Source organism: Mastomys coucha, unplaced genomic scaffold, assembly GCF_008632895.1.
Source record: "Mastomys coucha isolate ucsf_1 unplaced genomic scaffold, UCSF_Mcou_1 pScaffold16, whole genome shotgun sequence".
NCBI classification, from domain to species: Eukaryota; Metazoa; Chordata; class Mammalia; order Rodentia; family Muridae; genus Mastomys; species Mastomys coucha.
The window spans coordinates 90,111,279-90,138,453 of NW_022196898.1; the positions used below are offsets into that span (position 1 = coordinate 90,111,279).

A 27,175-nucleotide genomic window follows, 5' to 3' on the forward strand; every position below is an offset into this window, starting at 1 on the left:
AAAAAAAAAATGTGGCCCTGAGGGCTGTCCAACTGAAGTTACAAGTAGCCCAGGTGAAACGTAGTAAGTAATAACTTGGAGTTATCGATAGAAGAGTATAGAGTGTAGGTATGCATCCAGCTCTTGTGCTGTTCAAGGCTTACTGTAAGTACAAAGGTCCTGTGTGTCTTTTGTCTGGGAACTTAGTGGTCAAAGGCCGGATTAGAAACCCTGAGTTGGGATTAAATAATTCCTAGAAAAATTTTAACTGGGGGGATTTGTAAGGTGAAATGTGTAGAAGTTAACTCTGCTAGCACAAAATAGGAAGTTAGAAAGAGGCTGCCCGGTGGGGCCTGGCTTCCCTTCTGTAAAAAAAAAAAAAAGAAGAGATGAGGAAGATGTTTATTTTTGAATGAATGCTTAATAAACTATATTGGAGTGATACATCTAGTTAAGCACAGGTTTCTGAAGAACAGAGTAAATTTGGACTGAGCTATAATTTGTGAATGTACATTTTAATGATTAATTTTATATTTTTTACAACTTGGATGAATGCTAACAACTCCCTTTGATGAAAATAATCATAGTAGAATCAAAAAAGACAATAGATACTTTCATTTTATTTTATAAAATTTAAAATAATAGTTAAAAAATGTTGCCTTGATGTTCAAATTTTAAACAGTACAGACAGTTCAAGACTATTTACTCTAGTAAAACTGTCCAGTTATATTTTTAAATAATTAAAATTTAATATCTACAGTTTTTAGTTACTAAAAAGCTGTAAAATTTACATTTCTAAATAAGAAGTAGGAACAAAGTTTCCCAATTCAAATTAAAACAATTAGACAAAACAAAAACAAAATCAAAAGAAGGCCACACAAACTAACCAAAGCAAACTATGAAAGTGTTGAGAGACACCAGGTCAGTGAGGGCCAGTGATCCCTGAGGGATGAGAGACAAGCCATAAGGCTGCTCCTATGGCGGTCGGTCCCAAGACTTGCTAAAACATGCCGCTCTCAGGGGATACAAATCCTGAGACCAACTACAGACCCCTTAGGTATCCAGGTTCCCTTACAGCAAACTCACTCAGGTACTAGCCAGCCCCTGTCTGAGAATGAAATACTAGAGGCAAGGAACAAAACCATAAGAAAGACTAGAAAGAACAATATTCTCTCTATACAGGTAGGAACAGTAATCCCACCAACCACAACTGAAAAAACTTTAATCCCCAGCATACTACAGGGAGTTCAGAAAGACTTTTGTTGCAATAGTAAAAGGTAATTATTCCCAAATGATATTCTTGTTCACAGCAGACCCTAAAAATTATACATACAAGGTCAAAGTCTTCCTATATAGCTGCACCCTAGCACAAAGCTAAAGAATACTCGGCAAGGCAAACTTTGCAATGTCTTCCAGCCAGTCAAAGATTGTCAGGTGAGTTTGTTTTGTATTATTACATTAAACATTAACACATAATGACTTAAGAGACTTGAAGTAGATGTCACAGTTAGCAGACAAGGACATTAAAATAATCACATCTATATTCATCTGTTCAAAGGTTGAACAGACACATGAAAGAAATGAAAAAGCCCCAAAGTACAACATTTCTAGAGACAGAAAGGACATTTGTCTAAAATTTAAAAACTATGCACTGGATGGAATTGGTGGCTGTTTGAGCACTGCAAAAGAAAAGATTGCCTAAGTTAAAGACAACAGCATCAGAAAGGATTAAGACACCAGTGAAAAGCACTACCCATATGTGAATTATGATTTAACTTAGAACCAAGTTTAACTGACACTTCTGATAAAAAGCAATCAAAAAGGGAAACAAATAGGTATTTTTAAAAAGTGGATTAAAGTTCTCAAAATTTTATGATTATAAGCACAAGAAGCTCATGAATACCAAATCAAACAATCGCAAAATGTATGTTTTAATTTTTCAAAATGTGATAAACAGAAAACACTACAGGCAGCAAGAAGAAAAGAACATCACACGTAGAAGAGCAGAGGTTAGGATTAACAAGAGTTTTCTCATTGGAAACAAGAGCAAAACTAAATTCAGTATGTATGATGTCTAATACAACCCTATAATGTTGTCCTAAAAAGTGAGTACTGGTCATAATGATACAATGATATGTATTTGCTAAAAAAGTCATTAACCTGTATAATATTTAAGATGTGTGCGTCCTACTGAAAAACTAGGCAGCAACAAACTTGTTAATGTGGGAAAGAGATCAGTTTCCATCTTTTTTCCAAGTTTGGTTGTGGAGCAACAAGACAAGCTTAAGCACAGTGGCTATGTTTTCTCTTTTAGTTTTAAAAAACAACTTGTTGTGCTTGTGTTTTATTTGTATTGTTGTTGTAACAGCACTTTCCTCATTTCCAGTGTAAATACCTAGCTGTAAAAGTTATCCTGGGGAAACTGAAAACATCTGGTTACTCCTTCAAATCCTGGTGGCTTATTAAATATTTCAGTAATTTTCCTATATCAGGACATGACAGTGTTTACCACCTGCTTTCATTTAGGGCAAAAAAAAAAAAAAAAAAATCACAGGGAGTGAAGACCTTTATTAAAATATCTAGAGGTTTCATTCTTTTATGAGATGGCATAATTACAATTGCTTACAACCACATTAGAAATAGGGTAAAACTACAGTTTTCACTTTCATAAACCATAATACAAAATGTAACACAAGTGAATCTAAGAACTAAATGTATTCATAAGCAGTAGCTATGAATTCTATCAGAACAAGTAAATACTTTTTTCCTAATTCAGTATTGCAGCAGCTATTGCTGTTTGAAAATGAGGTCTTCTCTGTGGTCTAGCCTGATCTGGAACCCTCTCTCAGCCTCCAGGGTTGGGATTACTAGCATGCACCACTATGCTGAGAGAAAATGTCAATTAATTCTGTAGAAAACAAAACTATGATACAAAAACAAAAAAACAGATTCCCCCATAAAAACAAAATCCAAAGCAATCTTCACCATGAAAGCTGCTGAGAAGAGAAGTTAAGGAAAATTGTTTACATTTCTGTGAAAAGACACAAGCTAGAAGAACCAAAGACAAGAGCAGTGAGCAGGTGACACAAATGACACACCCAGCACATACTAAGGTGAATACCAGGAGTTTCCGGTTTATAATTCCTTCTGAAACTTCACCTGTCATTTAAGACAAATACCTAAAAAAAACATCGTAATCTCTTAATAAGCAAATCATGTACAAAGATATAATTTAAAACAGCAGAAGGGGAAGTTGTACCTGTATAGAGCAGTTTTTGTATGGTATAAAATATATGTAAGCATGCATGCACTCACACTCAAATACACAGGAGTGCGTGCCCTCCTGTGTATAACAAGTACTCATGCACACACAGCAATGTACCTCTAAAAGGCTATACATTGAATAACTCAAAGTGTGACATCCTGGAAAAAGACAACCTGTAGATCTAAGAGTGTTGGTAAATATCTATAGTCCCAGAACCTGGGGGAAGGGAGAGGAACAAAATCATTTAAAACAAAAAAATAGGTGAGGGGCTGCCTGCCACGCTTACAGATTGGAGATGAGGCAGGGAATGAAGGTACAGAAGGGAAATATAATAGCAGATACCCATCATTATCTATACCTGGAAAACATGCACACAGTCTGAGCTATATTATATACTACGGACCTCAGATCATAATGATGTGCCAGTGTAGACTCAACAACTAAAAAAGTCTGTGTTTCATGCCATAACTCTACTACTCAAAGTATTACCATAAGTCGGGTGCCATCTGGGATTCTGAGTGAATGCATCAAAACATTACACCCCTAAAACACAAATGAGAAAAAGACGGGGAAAAACCAAAAACCTAATAAACACATCTGTGCCAATTTAGTTTAAGATGTTGATAGTAGGGAAAGTAATGAAAAATACATAGAAATTGGAGTTATGATGAATCTAGTACTTGTACAAATTCTTTATATAATGCCTATTATAATGTTTCTAAGAAAATCAGGTTATTAATTAAAACTAATTAATAAGTAAAAGACAAATGAGAGAATAAGATTAGAAAAATCTATAAAGAGGTCATATCATAGAAAAAATATCATTTGTAAACCAAATAGCAAAATGGCAGAGATAAATGTTTTGTTTATGAATCTTTAAATTACGTTAACTGATGGATTGTTTGATCATGTATACATGTATGTGTGCACGTAAGTGTGTATTTGTGTACCGTAGCATGCAATGTGTTCAGAGGACATCTTGTAAAATAGATCATCTCACAGGTTCTTAATTGTGCTCTGAGACAGGGTCTCCTATTTGCACAGGCTTGTCTCACTCTCTTGTAAGCACCTTTGTTATATTCAATAGGGTTTTATCCTTAGTTTATTATGACAGGGAAATCTAAACCTTTTGAACCGTTGTCAGTGTAGAAATCTCTGTTACTCATGGTGATGCCTCAGACCATACTGGAGTTTATGCTAATGAGGTGTCACATAGTAGGTCTCTAGACAGCTTCATGAGGGAGGAAGACATTCCTAGAAAGAGTCATCATTAGGGGTTGGGACTTTGAGTCATCTAAGACTGATGTCCTGACCTCCCATGCAGGGCAATTTCTCTCACATGGTAATGATTCATTCAGTCACACCCGCATAATAAAGTTCCAATAAACACGAGGCCATCTAAAGCTCAAGAGAACTGCCTAGGTGATGAAAGACACTGATCCTAGGAACCAGAGAGTGATGGTGTTTTTTTTTAGTTTTTTTGTTTTTGTTTTTTTAAGGGAAAATATCTTTTTCATTGACTGATTTTCAAAACAATGAGGAATCGTCTTTGGAGTGCAGGCCAAGAGCAAACACATGGTACTAGGATGTTGGAGACATGGAGGCAGGGTGGCCCCAGGCTGTCCCAGTACTCTGAGCATTGAATTCCTGCCTCTGCCTAAGGCACGGACTATCCTCTCTGGTTGCCTGAAGTCCAAGGTTTTTCTGGCAGTCGTGGAGACACCTTGGCTATGGTGGACAGGCTCACACTGATGGCTGCTCAACCTGGCACCCAGCGCTGTGTACAAGTGAGGGATGCCACAGCAGCAGGTGCTGCTTACACACACTACCACCTGTAGTTCAGGGTCTCCCTGTGTCAGCATCACATGCTTCAGGAAGTGGAGAGGTGGTGGGGCTTTGTCTTCTCCACTGTCCTCTGGAGGAATCTCCCAGTCAGGTCTTCCCTGGCCTGCCTGTTGTAAAAAACTGTGTTGTAAGTGATGAGTGCCAAAACCCGGGCATTAACAAGGACGGGAGGAGAGATGAAGAGTGCACCTGGGTGGGTCTGAACGGAGCCAACTGGGGCCAGCATACCTTATGCAGATGAAAAGAGGTGTGGCCAACTCGCATGATTAGCCCTATTAGTATTAGCAGATTAGCATTACCCGTATTAGTGTTTAAGACCCTCTGAGTTCTTGCATTTTTGCCTTTGGCTCATCCTACTCCCTCTCCTTCAAATTAATTTTTTTCGGTTAGCATACTAATACATGTGTCACTGAACATGATGCTTATTCACTTCCCTCGCCGTGCTTCCTGGCTCCCTTGACTGGTTCCCTTCATTTCAGCTTCTGCTTTCATTCTTCCCCTTTTCTACCCTCTTTTAAGAGCTCTTCATCCATTCTCACAATCCTTTCTCTGGTTTTATCTCTTATGCACATACTACATACTCTTAAATTTATGTTCCCCATATAAGATAAAACATGTGGTATTTGTCTGAGTCTAATTTGTATCCTTTATAATAATAAAGCTGTAGTGGTAAGTATAGTCCTACATGAGTTTGGTAAATTATTTCAGAGAATGGAGCCTAAGGCTCTGAGAACTTGCAGTCATCTGTCAGAAGTACAGATGACCTAGAAACTGTCTTATAATTACATGTCTGGAGTAAAGGTAAGCATATAAAATAAGTTTATAAAATTTAACATAATTTCCAATAATTAGCATTTGAATTTATTATATAGTATATGTAATAAATATAGGTAGTTATTAAATATAAATGGATAAAACTATAGTTATAAGATACTGATATAAGGTATTAAAATAATCCAATTCCACCTTACCTCAAAGATTCATATTATATCCAAATATATATTTCATTAATATAGAAAAGGATATTTGCTTCACATAGTAACCACAGGGGAGTCTAGAGATGTCTTACTCAATATCAGACAAATCAGACTTGTCATCAGTTTTTTTTTTAAAAAGACAAAAGAGAAGTCAATTCATGAGAAAATTATAACAATTACATGCATAGATACAACAGAGCCAAAAACTGTGAAACAAGCACATACAGAACTGAACAAAAAAGAGATAGCTTCAGAAAACCAGCCAGGAATCTCTATTCCACTTTCAATAATGGCCCTACTAGCATAGCTATAATTTGAAAACCAACATCAGGAAAGGAAATAACAAGTACTTGTAAGATGCAGAGAACCTCCACATGCATTGTTCTGGAGAATGTTAAGTTGCATAACACCTGTCAAGGTTTGATGACTGTTAAAATTTTAAATACAAAAGAATTATATTACCTAGCAAGCACATTCCTAGATGTGTGTCCTTCTAGATTGAAAACTGGTGTTTAGAAAAAAAAAGGCTTAGAGAGGTATTATTCACAATATCCTGCTGGTAAAAAAGAACCTAAGTATCCTTTCAAATGGAAAAACAGAACATGTTATAAAATTATAACAAGCACATCATTCAGTCAAACGATGAATAAGTGTGCTCTGTGAAATGAGCCAGATAGAGAAGGCTACAGGGTATATAATCACATTTTCACGAAATCTCTAGAAAAGACAAATGCATTAAGACAACAACCCAAGTAATGGTGCTGCAGTGTTGAATGAGCACTGGTTTTCTTTAGGGATGAAGAAAATGTTCTAGAATTTGACAGAGGTAATAGTAGTTCTACATTATATCATAAGCCTCTTAGAAGAAACTTTCGTGGGCTGGAGAGATGGCTCAGCGGTTAAAGGCTAGGCTCACAACCAAAAATGTAAGAATAAATTTTCTTTCAGAGCTTGAACCCTTGTGTATGCCAAGCAAGCACTTTTCCACTGAGTTACATTCCCACCACTTAATTTTTATTTTAGACAGGATTTTACTAAGCTGTCCAGGCAAGCCTTGAACTTGTAACCCTCCTGCTTCGGTATCCCACATAGCTAAGTTTACATACTGTGCCATCAGTCCCAACAAATAGTAATGTTTACTATATGAACCTAAAATATAATTGAAGGAAAGTCTTGTACACATGCCTTTTGACTCCAACTGTTACTCTGATATAAACAAAAACAAAGGAGTTACATGCTACCCACCGGTTAGCGCTGCTGGCTTAGACAGTGTACTGTACTGGTTCTGAGTGGACAGCATGCTCTGTCGTGGGCTCAGGGTTGGTGACGCAACAAGTGAAAGCTCCTCAATGACGACACTGCTTTTGGGGTGATTCTTGGGGAGTTCATTTAACCTTTGCTCTAGTGAATACTTTAAAAGGTCCAACTTCTGACTTGATTCATTAAATCTCGCTTGTGCCTTGTTAGGAAGAGAGATATTATTGTCATTTAAGTCAGGATATTTCTCAAATAACATATTAAACAGCCAAAAATTGTTTTCAAAATTACTTCTGAAAGTGCTTTCCTGTCTGTTACTTTTCCTGAGCCAAGTAATTTCATGACATTCTTTGCACCTTCGGCTACTGCAAATTCTATCCTAAAATGATGTCTTAATTCTTCCATCCGAAGCTCAAGAGGGCTTATCACAGGTTTTGCTAGGAGGAAAAAGAAAGAAAATTTACTTATTAATTGAATCATTTTAATCTAGTGATTAAAAAAAAATCAGGAGAAAGAAAAGAATTATTGACATAAACTAACTTAATGAGATGGAAACAGTGGATTTCCACACTAGCAAGCTCCATATTAGGGACTCAACCACTCTTGGGACAAAGTGTTTGAGGGAAAAACCGAGTCTGTACTGTCAGTATTTCCTAAACAGTACAACTATTTATATTGTGTTCTCATTGCATTAGTTATGATAAGCAATCCACAGGTGACTTAAAAGTATATGAAAGGATGCACAAATATTCTCTGCAGATACTGTGGTTTATTCCACTTACTACTTGAGCATCCATAGAATTGGGGATCCACTGGGGACTTGAAACCAACCTGAAGATACTGAAAGACAATCGTAGTTTCTGGCTCTACTTTTAACAACTAACTCGAGTCCCATTGGAATAAAAAAAAAAAAAAAAAAGAAAGAAAGAAAAATGCTAAACAAAGAAATACTTTTAAATAGCAACCCTCTTCTTAACCATCAGTTAAAAAATATCTGACTGCTTATTGAAATGAAGAAATATGTTCTACATAGGAAACCAAAGGGCAAATAAATAGCTGAGAGCAACCATCCCACGTAAAAGCAAACAAAAGCAACCTCCCAAACCGAAATTTTTCTTCCCCTTTAACCCTGCGTGTTTGCCTCTTTTCCCTTTTTAAAAGTTTTATGTTTTAAAGATTTGTTTTTCTACTTTATGTGCATGGCTTCTTGTTTTCTTTTTTGCTTGCATGTATGTATGTGTACCATATGCATGAATGCTGTCCACAGGGGACACAAAGGGTCTTGAATCCCTGGGACTGGAGTTAGAGATGGTTGTGAGCTGCTGTATGTGCTGGGAATCAAAGCCAGGTTCTCTGCAAGAGAAACGGATGCTTTATTCTCTAGCTCCAACTGCCTCTCTTTTTAATGACATTTATTTAGTATCCTATGCTTGTAAAAGACAACAAAATGGAAGTGTACTGCATCACCATTATCAAAAGCCAGCTCATTGGTCTGCACAGCCTGAAGAATCTGCATTCGGATGACTTCTATTTTTGTCTTGCTATCCTGGAGCAGTTGCTGAGCTGTACCATGGAGTTTCCGATCCTATCAGAAATGAAAAGGTAAGCAGAGAAAAGGATGACTCTTTCTTATATTCTGTAAAGATCAACTGATAACCTAGCAAATGAAAGAGTTAAAAGAACTATGCACAATCTAATAATGATGTTTGGTTTTTTGAGATAAAGACTTACTATGGAGCTTATGTTGGCCTGGGAACAGAGAGACTCAACTTGCCTCTGCCTCCTGCAGTGGTGGAATTAAAGATATGTGCCACCATGTCAAGCTTCTAATGAATAATTTTAAATACACACACACACACACACACACACACACACACACACACACCCTACCATCACCGCCACCACCAAGACTTTAAAGTGTTACAGAAAACCAAATTACTGGTTCAGATAACTTGAGAGAAAATAAATTAATCTTACTGACTGATTGACTGACTGATCACATTGCTGGGGATTGAAACCAGGGTCTTATCCACAAGAAGTGAGTATTCTAGCATTCACTTAGCTACATCTCCAGCTATGTATATATTTGAGAGGTACAAAATATTTGATTCATATATAAATATACTAAAATGACCACTATAAGCAGTGATATATCCATAATCTCTTATGTATGCTTTTAGTGTACATGTATCCTAAAGGAACCAAAAAGTTACACCTCTAACATATTTTTCAATATACAGTATTAATTTTATGATGCTGAGCCTTATTCAGCACTGTCTCACAGAATATATTAGTTTTCAAGCTATATTTGAAATCTCTATAGACGTATTCATCTACCCTAAAAACTTGTAGCCTGCGACCCACTTATTCCCATTTCTCCTCCCACCTTGTCCTAGTACAAGGGTTCTATTTATTCAACTTTTTTTTCAAGGGTCCACACACAAATGAAATCACACAGCATTTTTTTTTTTCTGAGCCTGGCAAATTTCACTTGGCGTGAAGCCCTCTGGGTTTAGGTATATTGTTACAAATATAAAAATGTCATGATTTAAAATTAAAAATTATTTATTAAATTATTTATTAAATTTGGTTTCTTGAGATAGAGTTTCTCTGTGTAGGTCTAGCTGCCCTGGAACTTGCTCTGTAGATCAGGGTGGCTTCAAACTCAGAGATCTGCCTGCCTCTGCTTCCCAAGTGCTGGGATTAAAAGCGCACATCACCATGCCAAGTGGAAAATTAAAATATATTGTTATTGTTGTTGTTGTTGTTGATGGTGGAGGTACATGTGTAGTATGTGTGTGGTGGGGGGCATGACTGTGGTGGTTTGAGGACACCTTCTGGGAAGTGGCTCTCTTGCTAGCATGGGATCCTAACCTCGCACTCAGCAGATCCCAGTTGCACAGCAAGCACTTTCACCTGCCGAGTCTCCAGACTCCCCCTTTTAAAGGTAGGATAGTATTTCATTGCATGTTGCATGTATATCATACAATTTAACCATTCATCAGGTAGTGGACACTCTTTGAATAATAGTAAGATTTTTAAAAATTCAAAATTGCTATTTTCCTCATCATTGTTTTAACCCAAAGAGGATAAATGTTCCTTTAGCATGATCAATAACTTTTTTTTGTTTTGTTTTTCGAGACTGAGTTTCTCTGAGTAGCCCTGGCTGTCCTCGAACTCAGAAATCCACCTGCCTCTGCCTTCCACGTGCTGGGATTAAAGGCACCACCACCGCCAGGCCTGATCAATAACTCTTAAAATCAAGAAGCACAGTACCTAATGCTTACCTTAGTAATGAAACTTCGAATTTTAAAAATTCTTCCTGTGCTATTAAATTTTAGTTACTGACTGGAGAGACTGCTCAGCAGTTCAGAGCATGCTACTTTCACAGAGAGGCAGAGTTCAATGCCCAGCACCCATGCTGGGCAGCTTGCAACACTGCCACTCCAGTTCCAGGGCACCCATTGCCTGTGGGCTCCTGGACTCTCATGCATACACCTGCACACATAGCCATATAATTAAAACAATAAATGTAAATCTTTAAATGTGAGCTATAAGTTCAGAGAGTGTCAAATACACGGGCAAATATCAATCAGACATAATATCTGTGTTCCCTTAAATTAGACAACAGAACATGAAACAGGAAAACCATTTTTCCTCTTCTTTTGCTTCTGAGTGTTAAGTACATGTTTGCTCTGAAACTCCTAATTTCATCTGACATGAATCAAAGTGTCTCATGTGTGAAAATAACTACTTTCTGAAAGCTGTTAGCTCCTTCCAGACTGTAAATGAAGATACTGAATACAGAGCTTCAGCATTAGATAATACTAAAATTATACCACCCACTACATAATTATAGTTAAAAAAATTTTAGAGCAACAAAAGAATAGTTCAGTATCTCAACTTTAAATGTAAAATTACCACTAGTAAGAAAACTATGTAATACTATGCTTTTCAATAAAGCCACTACCTTCATTATTTTATCACTATGATAATAGTTTTCTCTCTACCTCCCTTCTCCCTCTCACTCCATGTATCCAAGGCTGGCATCAGACTCGTTATGTAACTGAAGATAGCCCTGCATCTCTATCTTGTCTCAAACATGCCTGGTTTAATGCAGTACTGGACTGAACGAGGGTTGTGTGCACACCAGGCAAGCACTGTACCAACCAACTATGTTCTCAGCCCAGAGGCTCTGTATACTATTTTAATACAACACACAAGGAAAACACTTATATTTCATTTTAAAACCAAATGGACTTCCCGCCCGGATTGTTTTTAGAAGACCTACACAAATGTCCCATTGTAGAGAGCCTTTTCAGACTGACTTTGGACAGCACCTCTGCCTTTAGGCATGCAGTTACTACACACCAGTCTTAGGCTTTCCAGTGTTTAATGCATTTCTGTTGTCAGTTTTGTGATTTTAGACATTCAATTCATTTTTATTGAGCACCTAATTATGTAGAACAAGATTTGGAAAAGTTGGCACAGAGGATACAGGTTGGCTTACATACTTGAAAACTGCTGACTTTTATGTTGCTAAAGCTGTTGGGAAGATTTTCATATTTATTAGGGTTAGCCATAGAAAATGCCAATATTTAACTTATTTTGAACATTTTGAACTAAAAAAAATTAAAAAAAAACCAATAACTTATGGTTCAACCTAATAAATTAGTTAAAGTGAACACTAATAAGCATTTTACAATGCTTGATAATTATTTTGAATGTATATTTTATAATCATAAGCAAAAATAACTATACATTTTATATTTTCAACTTACACATTATTCTTTTTTTCTTTTATTGAAAATAGATTCTTCTCAACAGGAGGAAGGATTGCAGCCTCTACAGGAAGACCAACCACATCAATTAACTTGAGAGCCCTTGAGGATCTCAAGAGACTGAACCACTGACCAAAGAACACACATGGGCTGGAACTAGGCCTTCCTGGACATATGTAGCAGATGTGCAACTTGGTCTTCATGTAGGTTCCAAACAACTGGAGCAGGGGCTATCCCTAAAGTTGTTGCCTGTGCGTGGGATATGTTCTTCTAGCTGAGCTGCCTTGTCTGGCCTCAGTGGGAGAGGAGGCGCCTAGCTTCACTGGAGACTTGATATGCTGGGGTGGAGGAATACTCAGTGGGAAGGAGGGAGTTGGAGAATGGGGGAGGAGGTGACCAGGAGGGGGCAGTGAGTGGGATGTAAAGTGAATAAGTAAAAAAAAATAATAAAATGTTTGCATACACAGAGAGAGAGACAGAGAGACAGACAGACAAACAGACAGACACAAACAGATTCTTCTCTCACACAATACATCCTGACCAGTTTCTCCTCCATACACTCTTCCTAGCTCCCCAAGGCTACTCAAATCCTCTCCTCTCAGTTTCCATTCAGAAAAGAGGACGCCTCCAAGAGACAACAACCCAATAACCAAATACAATAAAACAAGATATAATAAAACAAGGCAAAAGCCCTCATATCAAGGCTGGACAAGTATTCATTGTTCTTTACTTAATAATAAACATTTGACAAGGCGTGGCAGTGCATGCCTTTAATCCCAACAGTTAGGAAGTGAGACAAATAGATCTCTGTGAGTTCAAGGCCTAGACAACACAGGAAGTTCCAGCTATCTATAGCTACATAGTGAGAAACTGCCTCAAATAAATAGCTAGCTAGCTAGCTATATAGATAGATAGATAGACAGACAGACAGATAGATGGATGGATGGATAGATGAGTTAATAAATGAAATTTAAAAATATTGTTTTGGTGAAGCCATGCTGGAATAACATATATCGTATAAATATACAACTATGAAATAACCGAGCCCATTAATATCTTAACTTCTCTATCATATTTGTAGCTTATTACCACCAAATACAGTTAAAACTTAAGATTTGGTCTGTCCAAATTCTAACCCATGAAGCTTTTTGTTTGAATGGGAGGCAAAGTGTTATTTCCTAATTAGCAAAAAGTATGATAAGGCTTGGGAATACAAATGAGGGAGGCAATCATTGTAAAAAAACCTAGATTTTAATAAATGGTTTTATGTGTTATCTGAATATAAGAACTGGGCACATTTCTTTAACAAGCCTTATAAGGGCTGGTGAGATGGCTCAGCGGGGAAGAGCACTGACTGCTCTTCGGAAGGTCATGAGTTCAAATCCTAGCAACCACACGGTGGCTCACAACCACCCGAAATGAGATCTGACACCCTCTTCTGGTGCGTCTGAAGACAGCTACAGTGTACTTACATATAATAAATAAATAAATCTTAAAAAAAAAATTTGTTAAAAAAAAAATAAATAAAAACAAGCCTTATAAAACCTTCATAGATGGCTTGAAAAAGTCAGTGATGCTACATAGAGCCACAAATAACACAATTAGAAAATGGTAAGAAGTACTACTCCTTAGACGATATCGTAAGATAAATGTACCTCATCCCCTGGGTCTTTGTATTAATAATAAAAACATCTTAGTCATATAAATGATGAAGTAGAAATAACTATAGTATGCACAGATATGAAATCAGGAAAGAACAGTGTTCAACAGCAACCAATGGAAGATAAGTAGTAAGCACTCAGTCTTGTAAACAAGGAATGAACTTTGTAACAGAGTATGTCAGTGCACCAGGTGGGAGCTCTAGTAAGACACAAGAGCAGTGAAAAGCAAAGCAATGTTCTTGCCCTATCTAACATTTATATTATAATGTTAAACACATGATAAAGAAACTGATCTCGTGGCATGCATGGGTACACAAATCCAGAGGAATCAACACTTAGAAAGTAGGAAGCAGGAGCATTACAAGCCTGAAGCCAGCCTAAGTACACAGTAAGTTCAAAAACAGCCTAGGCAGACAGGGATCTAAAAGAACAACATTGTGAAGGGTAGAAGGGATGGGGGATCCAGAGGAAGAGGAAGTTATCCACATCATACATAAACTAATTTCAGGTTAGTGGTAATGCGCAAAAGGAGACAACAGTTGGTATTTCATTTGGGACGGTAATAAGAGCTTGCTGTGACATGATAGCACCCAAGGGAAAAAGAGTTAAGGAAGTGAGGGAAAGGCATAAAACTACTTCAGAGAAGAAAACACCTACCAAAGCTCCTGAGTCACGTGTGGTAGCTATATACAAAGGGTAGAGAAAGGTCAGTGAAGGTACAGGGTAGGAGGACAGAGGTGTTTCTAGAAACTCGGGGACAAATCTTATGGGATTACAGAATCAGAATAAGAGCTTTGGATTTTGTCTAAACTATGATGGAAAATCATTCTGGGGTTTGTCCAGGAGGTTGAAAATGTCTGATCTAAATTTTGAAGGGGCAAGTCTAGATATTATCACATATAGGAGTGGGGGATTTTATTATACAGAAACAAGTAACTAAAATGCTGAAGAGGACTGAACTGTCAATCTGAAATTAACCACCCCTGTCCCCAAATTGCTTATTCCCTCTTGTGAATTTCTTATTAATGTAAATAGCACATTCAATTCAACGTCTTCCTAAGCAGTTAAGAGTCATCACTGACTGTGCTTTCCCTGTACAGATACTGATAGCTTTATTGGTATCTCCTTTATTTTTGCTACTGCTTCAAGACAAAAGGAGTCATTTAACCTGACTCCTAAAAAGCAGACTATTTAAACTTCTGGCCTCCTCACATATACATATCCATTTGCATATGCACTTGGACATACATATATATGTACATCACACACACACAGAGTGAACTCTATTCACTCTCAAATAAATTAGGTTAAAAACTATGCTACTAACTTGTGTTAGACCCTCCTGACTCCCAGGGCCTTAACCTGGCCACTCGCACCACTATCAGACAAAGTAGTTACCCTCTGTGGAGAGTCTCCTTACACAACCCAGGCTGCCATGACAGTAGCGACCTTCCTGTCTCAGTGTCCTAAGTGCTGGAATTATAGGCACGGGCTAGCAAGCTTTGCTCAATTTAGTTTTTAAGTATCAAACTGCTTTTCAAGTTCCTCTGTAAAGACATAAATGGTTTGTTATGGCACTTCAGCGACTCTTCGTCAGGTCTGTAGTCACTTGCACAAGCCACTATTATCATTTCCAACTACTTGTACATGCTAGTGCTTTTTTAAGACAGGTTTTCTGAAAGCTGCTTATATCCCAGAATCTACCATGAGTATTAAACTAGATCCTCTCAATACTCTATATAATTTCAACTCAATTTTACCTCTAATCTCATAAAAATGTACTTTGATCCTTTGAAAAGGTAACAGTTAAGATTATGTCTAGACAGAAGAAACATGTTAAGACTGTCTTAGAGACTACAACAGCTGCTAATAAGCTTTGGTCTTCTAATTAAGTACCATTAATTAAGTGATTTCCTAATTAAAATTCAAAAGGTACTGGTATATTAAATATCTGTCTTAGCACTATGCTCAGAGATCTGTTTAGTTTGAACCTATGGTTTTTGTAATTTATCCATGTACTTCTTTGACTTTAGTATGTTCATAACACTTAAATTTATATCAGTTCGTCCTTAATCTTACAGGTCTCAAAGACAACTAGTAGAATACAATGGAACTGATAGCCCTCTGATCCACACTATACCTTTAAAGGGGTCTTAAGCCTCTCAAATTAATCCATCAACTTGAGACGTTAAAAAATCTTATAACAGATAGCACTAACTGGCTTAATTCAATATTAAAATGCTTGCCATGACGTAGTAGAACATTTCATAACAACCTTTGATAAAAATAAAAAACTTTCCTATAGTAAAGGCCAAGAATAAAGCCAAGCTAGACACATTAGCAAGTGACTATAACCCCAGTACCTAAGTAGGAGAATTGTGGATCTGAGGCCAGCTTGTGCTAAATAGTGAGACACTGTTTCAATAAAGCATTAATCAGAGAAGACTTGGTGAACACAAAGATTTGTGTGGTTCCTAAAAATGCTGAGAGCAAGTGGCAGTTGAGTGCTTATTCCTAACCAAGGCATCTATATCACAAGAGAACACTATGGAAGATGCGGTGTACAGAAATGCAACAAACAGAAAACAGAGAGACATGAATTGTCATTTTTGAGGCAAGACACGGCCTCTGTAAACATAAACCCATATAAGCTTTGTTGGCTCTAACAAAATAGGCCTGTCAATAGACAGGCATAACTAAAATGCTCTTGGGGTCCTCTCCCTGATGAGCTATCTATTGAGTGAAGTATACTCCACTAAGTTTTTAAAATTTTGTTAATCTAGCTAATTTTCATAATTAACCTTAAAATCTTACTTATTATACACACATTCTTTGTTTATTGGAAGAATGGGCAGCAAGATATTAAGAAATGATCCTTTTCCCTCTCACTTCACATTCTTTCCAAGCTGGAACAAAAATAAATGCCAAAGAGCTTTTATTTTGTAGTTTTAATATCTAATATATGGATACATGCATCCATATATTATATATATACAAGTATGGATGAATATATATAAACACATACAAATAAAAATATTGGGGCAGAAAGAGGGTTTGGTGTATAAGGATACCTGCTGCCAAAACTGGATGATCTGAGTTTGATCCCTGAAATTCACATGGTAGAAGGTAAGGGCTAACTCCTACAGTAGTCTTGTTACCTGTATAATCACACTGTAGCATGCATGCCTGAACACACACACACCATATACAAAAATAACACACACACACACACACACCTACGTTTTGAAAATGAGCAAACACTGATGATCAGAGGTAAGAATGTTTAGAGTAACTTGAGAGTAGATCAGTAGAGTTTATAATAAATGCACCTCAGATTTTTGAGAATCATAAAATCTATGGAACCTTATGCTGGAATATGGCTCAGAGGTCTCTAACATCTTGTTCTCTGCCACAGTAAGCAAACACATGTTCTCATTATGAACTGCTCCCTCAACACTGATTGCAAATGGTAGTCACAGTAGCAGTCTCAAGAATGTACAACGGTAAGCCAGCCGCACAAGCGATGCTAAGATGTCGGCTTTCATGTACCCTTTCCCAGAGCCTGCTTGGTCAGAAAACACATTTTAGCCTAGATTTTTTTTTTTTTTTGTAAAAAATTTTTTTTTTTGGTGTAATTTTAGGTTTATAAAAAAGTCACAAATACGGAGAACTCCATCTTCCTTACCCACTAACTAGGTTTTGACAGACTACACAATTTTTATACTATTGTTTTAAAAACATTTCTATTTTTTTGTCTATATTTTCCAACTTTGCAGCTAAAATTGTCTCAGGGTCACTAAAACTCTAAACTTACCAACCGAAACCATAAACATGTAAAGAGTGGAGCACTACATGGAATGAAAACGGTTCCTATTTACACCAGGAGAGGTCTGGAAGGCAGCAATCACCTCCTGACATTAGCAGGGAGCTCAGACTGCCAGATGAACTGAGTCTAGCACTCTGAAAGGCTGACAATGACAGTCAAATTACTCGTATTTCTGATCCTGGGATAACAAATGAAATTTTAGGGGTAGGCAAACTCATATATATGGAACATATAAAAACTAGGGATTTCCTTACCTTTGAAGAGCCATTTGAGTACATCTGTATCATGTTCTCTGCACCTTGCTTTACTTTAAGTTCTATATCCAGTTGTTTCTGTAAGGCCATCAATCTGTTGTTGCTAGTAGAACTCCGAGAGTCACTATTTGGAGTATCTGGAGTCCTCGGACAATCTGTGTATAAAATATCACGTGACTGTTACTAGAATCAACTGTTGTTTAACACTGGGATATCAGGGTGAATCTGACCAAAATATGTTATCTGCATGTGTAAAAATGACACAATAAAACCCATTATATCATACAATTGATACATATTAATAAAAATTACCACTAAAAACATACGTGTAAGTTAATATATTCAAAGAGCAATAGAGTTTGAAATGAGTTTCAAGTCACTTAAATGAACTCTCTTTATACGTATAGAAAATAAAGAACTCAACCAACTCAAGCAAAGGACTGCCTGAGTTGCAGAGCTACCTTACTTCAGCTCACTCCCTACACAAGTGACCATTTGGGGGCTTGCCACCGTATAATACCTACACATAGGAGGTTGAGGCCAAAGGATCATTACATGTTTAAGGCCAGTGTGGACTATTTGGTGAATTTAAAACCAGTCTGTGGTAAGATGAGATATGCCTACAAGTTTTTCAAATACTACTACATTTAAACTATATCATTACACAATCTGAATATTCTATTCAGTAATTAAATTCTCCCTTTGTCACATTATTGATATGAGAATAAAATATCCAAATATTACACAAATTCTGCCCTGGTAATTCTCTGCAAACAAAACCTAGTATGAGTTTTACAATGAACTGACATTAAGTCCTCATGAATTAAGCATAAAAATGTTCACACCCTTTTATACTCCAAGAGATTCAACTATAATAGACATTGTTCAAGGATATTCATTGATATCAAATTGTGATAGGTTAGGGATAAAGAGACCAAATAGTTATATCTACTGTGTATTGTACAGAATACTATGTTGCTTATATTTAAGTTAAAAACAAAATATAAATGACTTTTAAAGTTACTTTGTCATACTTCTAATAATTTGAGAATGTCTCTAAATGTTCATATTGAAGGTCATTGGTTTCTTACATATCCATATTAGTTCCCCAATTTAAAAACAATAGACCAGGACAAATAACTAAGCAGACGTGTTAAGTCATACCGGTAACGATCAGGAGATGGAAACAATAAGATAGAGTTCAAGGCCAGCTTGGGCTATGAAGCAAGACCCTGCCTTGCACAAAACACAATAAAACCAAGACATTCAAATACAACTTACTAGATACAAGGACTAATGAAAATGCTTTTACATACAATATGAGAATATGGAGACTAAGGTTGTTCGGCAGGTAAGAGCAGGTAACAGTTGATGACCTGTGTTTGATCCCTAAGAGCTGCATGATGGAAGGAGAGAACTGACTCCTACAAGTTTTCCTCTCAGCTTCACATGCATGCCACCACATGCATGCCAACACCTATACACACACCCAAATCACCCAAATAATAAGTGTAATAAGTATAAATGAGTAAACAAGCATCTACATCAATCTTATAAGCAGCCCTGAACTATTATACTCATATTAAAAATTAAGAAAACCAGGACACAAAGAGATTAAGAAGCATGTCCTATGTCATACCACTATGAAGTGGCAAAACCAGATTTGAACCTAATCAGTTCTGTTTTGACTTCTACCTTACTAATTGCTGTCCTATATTATGTGCTTAGTATTTATTTAGTTTTTCATGTAAAATACCTGTAAGCAACAATACCAAACTCTGTATATATATGAATATTTAAGAACACAACAGTATAATCATGTGTCACATGAATATGTTACATTCTTAAGTAACCCTTTAGACAGATATTATCTACTTCAAGACTCAGACAAAGCCACCAAATTATTAGCTAGAATTCACTTCAGGAAAGATTGCTATTTTAAGAATTAACCAAAATCACTTTATATATGACACATTCTTATAGAAAGATGATATAAAATCTACCTAGGTTTTCAGATTAGCTCAAAGAATTATTGTCCATAGAGAGTATAGAGGATAAGAGGACTTAGATCTAGCTAGGTATGAGGGCATACACTTTTCTGAGACAAGGTTTCTCTGTAAAAGCCCTGGCTATTCTGGAACTTATTGTTCAAGGTTGGCCTCAAACTCACAGAGATCTGCTTGCCTCTGCTTCCTGTTTTGCTAGGATTAAAGGTGTGAGCCACCATACTGAGTTTGGGGGCAGAAACACCTTTAGTCCCAGCCCACAGGAGGCAGAGTCAGGTGGATCTGAGTTTGAAATCAGCCTGATCTACAGAGCAAGTTCCAGGATGGCCAGGAGATACCCAGAGAAACCCTGTCTCAAAGGAAAGACAAAGAAAAGAAAATAGTAAGAGCACTTAGATGTGTATTACTTTAGATCCTGAGATCCAGCTCAAACACTGTAACAAAGGAAAGTTAATCGATGGCTGTGTCTCATACTCCTGTTCTGTAATGAAAATAGCATGTGCCTCAAAGATTGCTGTGAAGATTAAATGAGCTATGTATAATGACTTGAGAAGGGTGTGGTGCATAGTAAATACTTAACTATTAACTGGCCATCGTTACTGTAGAAAATGAACTCCAGTACAGTATAGAAAATGAACTCCAGAATCTACAGTATAGTTCTGAAAACATTTCTTTCCACTTCTCTTTTTATATAAGAGATACAAAGGTTGTATAAAAACCCCAAATCATACAGACCTGGGGCATAATTACCATAAAAGCACATTTTAAAAAGAACTAAGATATATAGAAAGTTCTGCTGAAGAGAGAACAGGAATGTGTTGTTTGTAAAACAGCGGGTGGTGTTTAGCCTGGGATGAGGGGAGAAATGATCCCTGTCTAAACATTGGCCTTTAAATGAAATGGAAGCTGTCCTCTTCCTGTTTCCACATGGCTCAGAGAATCAGTGGATAAAAGGTGGTGGGGACATTAAGTTGTATCATGAGATGAAGTCCTGGTTGTTAGGGTTGTCTAACAATATGGTTTGCCTGATGATCTAAATACAGTTCTTTGTCTTTAGAAACATGTATACAAAACTTTATTATGTTTTGGTAGAGACGCTGTATATTAAATCCTTGTCTATTACTGCAAGCTGATACAATATTGAAAACAGTTACTGTATGTAAAGTTTCAGAAATAGCATACACTGTCTTCAGTCAGAAGCACCACCGGAGCACAGGAGAAAACAAGTGAGCCAGAGCTCTAGAGTCCATATTACAGGGCTAACACTGTGGCTGTTAATTATTGGTGTGGTTATGACTGCAGACTTAACACAGATGTGTTGCAGCTATTATGAAGAGTAATACTTAAGGACACTAAGGGTTTATTACTTAATTCAAAGCTCAGCTAAGCAGCTGATAGTTCTCTCCATTTCATCTTTACAGAAATTCTGAGAAGTACTTTTCAAAGTTCACAAATGCAAGTACCATCTTTTGATATGCTTCATAAGATGAATTTCTCTCCCTTCCCCTCCCGCTATCTATCTCCCTTTACACTTAGAAATCACAGAATAGCTAGGTATGGTTTCTCATGCCTAACACCAGCAATCCAGCTGCTAAGGCAGGAGGATCACAGTAATACTGTGGGTCAGCATGGGATAGAGAGGAAGACCCTACTTTTACACACACACACACACACACACACACACACACACAGCGAGTGAGGGGATGTGGACTCTGATCTCTTTCCTACTTGCTACTTTCTCATTTTGTCCTTATAGATTACTGATGTCACAACATCAGAAAACAAATTGTTTCCAGTGTACTTCTTAATATTTTAAAATTGTATTTACAAAAAGGCTTCATTAATATTCACTTTGGGTTGGTGAGATGGTTCAGTGAGTATCAGGTCCTTGCACAGCTTGATGACCTCTATGATCAACGCCTAGGATCTACCCACATGACAGGAAGAGAACACAATCTCGAAAGCTGCCCTCTGACCTCCACACAGGCACCTCCTAAGTGTGCACACATGACATAAATAAATGTAATAAGAGGAAAATTATAAAGGAAATTAAAAATAATGGCTTGAGATGAAAAAAATTTTATTCTAAGACTACCTTTTAAGTTATAAGAAAAAAAATATTAATATAGTAGTTTGAAACAGAGTCTCACTATGCCCTGGAACTCACTACATAGCCAGAATAGTCTGAAACTCATAAATCCTAGTTTTACAGGAGCAATATCATGCCTGATTTTTACATACAATTTGCCACTTAAAGTAAGCCCCATTATTATGACCAAGGAAAAAATCTCCATGTATCAATTGTTAAACTTATCAAAAAATTTACTAATAAATAAAATAATTCAGGGGCTATCATAAGAAAGCAGGCACGTGTCTAATCTAAACACCACTACACTATTTTAAAACAGTATACAAAGTCAATATATTTGGTTGAATGATTGTACATCAAGATGTTAACTTTAGGTTATATAAATAAACAGAGCAATAGACATAGCTCGACGAAATGTCTTTATGAACACTAATATAAATCGCTATGTTTTAAGATGGATAGTGGACAGGACTAATTCTTTCACAGAAATATTCTTAAATGATTGCCTGTCAAGTAAATACCTAAGTCAGCAGCTGGGCTCTGAAGACCTAGGCTGTGAAGCTCCAAGCTAACCTACCACTACTCCTTTCCAGGCAAATTTGATGTTAAGTTAAATTCAGCTGCTTCTGAAAAATGAAAAGTATTTTTCCATACCACTGTAAAAATAAGCCATCACTTTTTCTTGGAACCATTCACCAATATCCCTCAGTCTAACTGGACACACATATTCTTCCCTTGAAATCTTATATACGCTATTATAGTGATCTGCTTTCAACTCAGTTTTCCTGCAGAGATGCTAAGAATCTTGGGTACTAGTACTTGGTCTTAGCTACTATAATAGATGAGATTAACAGCATATCAGACACATAAAAAATAGGCTAGCATTGAAAATATGGAGATGAAGTTTTTAGGGCCAGTGAGAGATAACAATACATGGATTCAGGATGGTCAATCAACTCTTAAGTAGATATATATGGATGAAGAGGGAAAGTGAGTGGGGACAGGTAGTAGTAATTATCAGTATAGATTTTGCTAAGTATAAATGTTGTACATCTATATAAGTCAATAACTACAAAGTAATTGACTTTTAAGGGTGAGAAAAGCAAATGCTAAAAGAATAAAGATATTTTATTACAAATATAAATACAACAGTAGTCATTTAAATATATATGCCACAATCAAACAGCAAAGAGTTGACTGAAAAAAATTAATAAAATCAAATCTAGGCTGAGTAGACAGATCTGCCAATAAAAGTATTTGCCTACAAGCTCAAGAACATGAATTTGGCCACCAGTATCCAAATAAAAGGCCAGGTGTAGTGACACATGCTTGGAATCCCAGCATACAAGAGGCAGAGAGTGATGGATCTCTAACTAACTCTCAGAGACTACCTGGTGAGTTCTAAACCAATGAGAGACCTTCTCTCAAAAGCAATGACACCCAAAGTTGTCTCCTGAATGCCATATGCATGTATACACACAGATATACACATATACTTACTCAAATCTTACTATATGTTGTTTACAAGAGACCTAAAACATAATGTATCTAGAACATTACATATATATAAACAGTCAAAAATGGAAATGAGATATTCCCTACAAGCACAAAACTCTCATCTTAAATCAACAGAATACAGATATTTTATTCCAATTCACCAGACATATGGATAAATATATCTATAAAATAAAGTAAAAACTGACAGATATTGAAACTGCATTTCAACAAATACTAATACAAAGTTCTAGTATAGTTAAAAACACACAAAGCTCAAGTGAAGAAGTCACAAGAAAAAAAGTCTGTGGAATTAGCCCAGTAAAGACTTCAATTACTGATTTAAGTGCTCAGCTCTAAATGGGACATCTTTGAAAGATTTATTTTGAATTATATGCACATGTGTCTGTGTATGAATACGTGATTGACTGTGAGTTCATGCTTGCAGAATTCAAAACAGGATGCTGGGTCCCCTGAAACTAGAGTTACAGGCAGTTGTGAGCTACGTAACATGGGTACTAGGAACCACACTCAGGTCCTTTGGAAAAGCAGAATGCTCTTAACCACTGAACCATAATCTCTCTAGTTCCTAAACTAGATAAATATTTAATAAATATAAATATTTATTGATAAATCTTTATCAACTAATGGCCACCCTACAAGACTCAGGGAACATCATACAAGAGAGAGCAGAAGAATGTAAAAGAGCAAGATAGAGCCTTGCTGTCAAATTCTATGTTCTGGATATGACATAGCTACTGCACTCATGACTCACAGAAGAGCTGTAGTCACCTGCACAAGATCGAGCCAACCAAAATTCCAACAGAGATGGTGGAGGTACTCATGAGGCCCTGTCTCAACCGAGGATTATTGGCAGTTGACAGACACTCAAACTTCTTTGATGTGACATGCTCTAGTGGATGGTTTCACATGCATGAACACATAATATACAGCATTAATTATTCTCTGGGTTTAAGAAGAAGAAGAAAGGAGGAGTAAAAACGAAGAAAAAGGAATCCTCGAAGAGAAGGAGGGGAGTGAACACTGACATTATAGTATTTACACATATGAAATCTTCATTTTAAAAAAATTTCATGTATGTTATACGCAATGTGAAATAAACACAGCAAATACATAAAACTGAAAAGCATCAAATAATTGTAAACTGCATAGGGCAGCAAAAGTCCAAACCAGGTTTGGGTCCCAGTACTGAGGGGAAGAAGATGTGAGCGCTCAACTCTACCTGAGGCAGATCTCTAACTAACCATTCAAAAACAGGAAGGAAACAGTTTCTCCAAAGGAGGAGCACTGGGCATATAAAACCTCTGCATATAAACGTGTGTGCAAGTATATGGAGGGAAAAAAGACAAGACAAGCATAACCATTAAAGGAAAAATTGGATTTGGGATTAACAGCAGAAACTGAAGTAGCATGCAGATGCCAGGTCATTACAAAGGGAATCTTGGACATGTTATAAATTTGTACTGTATGCAAATGAGGACAGAGAGGATGGAGACCCACTGAAAACATGAAATAAGGAAACAAACACCAACAGGATGGAATCAGTATTGGGAAGCTTGATGTGTGGTGAACTTATAATCCCAGCACTCAGAGTCCAAAGTCACTGTTATTTACCAGCAAGTTTGAGGCCAGCCTAGGCTACAAGATTCTACCCCCTAAAACCAAAAGAGAAACAAAAATACAAAGATACAAGCAAACAAGCCAAACCAACCCAGTCAACAAACCCACTCTCTAATGGGTTAAAATAAAGCTGCCAGCAATTTAAGTTAGAATGAAGAAAATCTTGCTGTCAAGAAGAAAAGATCCAGATAACAGCTCTGTTATAAGATATAATCAAGCCTTTGTGCCCAGAATGGGAAAGTGAAGGTGGCCAGGAGGATGGTCATACTAAAAGTTTCTTAATTATGAGCCACTGGAGTAATGTCATTAACAAGACAGACAACACGAAGTCATTTCAACTTTAGACATGATACAAGGGAAAGGCAACAGGACACCCTCCGGTCCACAGACCATCAGTACAGCTCAGAGAACAAAGCCTGGCTAACATAACTGGTAACCTTGGAAGTTAGCAGAAAATACAACATGGTTAAAAGATCTCTAGAGATGAAAGTCCAAAGGTCAGAACAAATACTGATTTGTTATCACCTTCCTCACCACAAATCTGTAGTACATCAGATATGCTGTTTCCAGTGTGTTTTCTTTTAAATCACATTTGTAATGCATGTGCAACACGCACACAGGTATTGTGGTGTGGATGCACACATTAGAGGACTACCCACAGAAGTCAGTTCTCTCCTTCTACCATAGGTATCTTTGGGATAGCCAGGTCATTAGGTGAGGTAGAAAGCCTTTATCCCATTGAGCCATGTTGCTGACTGGCTTCTAGAACTTTTAATATTTTTGATAAAACCACAGCTGAATAAATGCTTCAAAGATTTATTAGAGGTTCAGAGCATGGGAATTGGCATTATTTTTAGATCAATCATTTCCCTGTCCTCTTAAAAATATTTATTTTTATTTCATGTGGAATGTGTTTTTGTCTGTATATATGTAAGTCTACCACAAGTATGCAGTGCTTGTATCTGTTGAGGCCAGAAATGGGCGTTGGACCCCCTAGAACTGCAGTTACAAGTGGCTATGAACTGCTATGTGTGTTCTAAGAACTGAACTCAGGCCTTCTGCAAACCAACCCAGTCAACAAACCCACTCTCTAATGGGTTAAAATCGAGCATCAAGTATTCTTAGGCATCTTTCCAGGCCACCTTGAGATCTTTGAGATTAGAAATGTGGTTGACATATAGGGTCGTTTCTTCCTTGTGTCAGGAAACTTTCCTTCAGATTTTTACCTACACCTTAGAGAGGGTTTACATTCAGATTATGTAAGCTTAGGTGCCTCATGCTTGACCTATAAACTTCTTGTTCACAAAACACCCCAGGGCAGAACATACTGCCTAGCTTCTTTTCCTTTTTAATAAATAATAAAAACAAGGTCTGAAGGTCATCCAAGTGATGTGTAACCATACAGCAATATAATGATCTTGCTGGATGTCTAGTCCGATCATAGATTACCTTTAGTCTTCACTTATATAGCTAGCTGACTCTATATTCTAAATCCATAAACGTGCATTTATACAACCAGAGTGTGTGCTTAATGGGACAAAGATATTTACTTCATTTAAAACAGTTGGGAGGAAAGTCAGTTGAAGCAAGCCTAGCCAAATCTAAATTAATAAAAGTAATATTATATAGATGTAATAGTCACTTATCCATTTTCTAAAGCTTCTATCTACAAGTCTACAAGGCGCTAAGTACTTATTCACTGACCAGCATTTTGGTTTTCATTTGGTATTTATAAATTGATGCTTAAAAACAGAAGTGCTCCAGAATCCTGTCACATTAGCTACCTGCTTATATTTTTCCTACAGTCCAACTTTCCTACCTACAGGGAGACTTATCTTTTATAGTCACCTGAGACCTACTCAAAATATAATGGAGCTTTGTTATTTTGTATATTCAAAGTAACCTTTTTCAAATGCTACCGACTGAAGACATTTTGCTTAAATATTTAATAAGCCAATGTCAACTCAGGTTAGGTTTCTTAATGTATTATAAGCAATGGATGTAGGTAAGATTGTTGGGTTTACCAGCTTTTGATTAAGGTGAAACAACACCGGTAGCAATATTTGTTGAGAATTGCTCCTGTGTTGTATTTTATTGTCT

General features: G+C 36.8%; 1 protein-coding gene across 2 annotated transcripts in view; it reads right to left on the reverse strand.

Moving 5' to 3' along the window:
• Pkn2 (protein kinase N2) overlaps nucleotides 1–27,175 on the reverse strand; it is a 97,610-nt gene that overhangs the window by 31,419 nt on the left and 39,016 nt on the right. For both annotated transcript variants that reach the window (XM_031375714.1, XM_031375713.1), the window contains exons 3-6: nucleotides 17,846–18,000; nucleotides 8,791–8,908; nucleotides 7,615–7,760; nucleotides 7,312–7,525 (exon numbers count right to left, since the gene is read on the reverse strand). In XM_031375714.1, coding sequence (XP_031231574.1) covers nucleotides 7,312–7,525; nucleotides 7,615–7,760; nucleotides 8,791–8,908; nucleotides 17,846–18,000 — 633 coding nt within the window. The remainder of the gene's footprint in view (nucleotides 1–7,311; nucleotides 7,526–7,614; nucleotides 7,761–8,790; nucleotides 8,909–17,845; nucleotides 18,001–27,175) is intronic.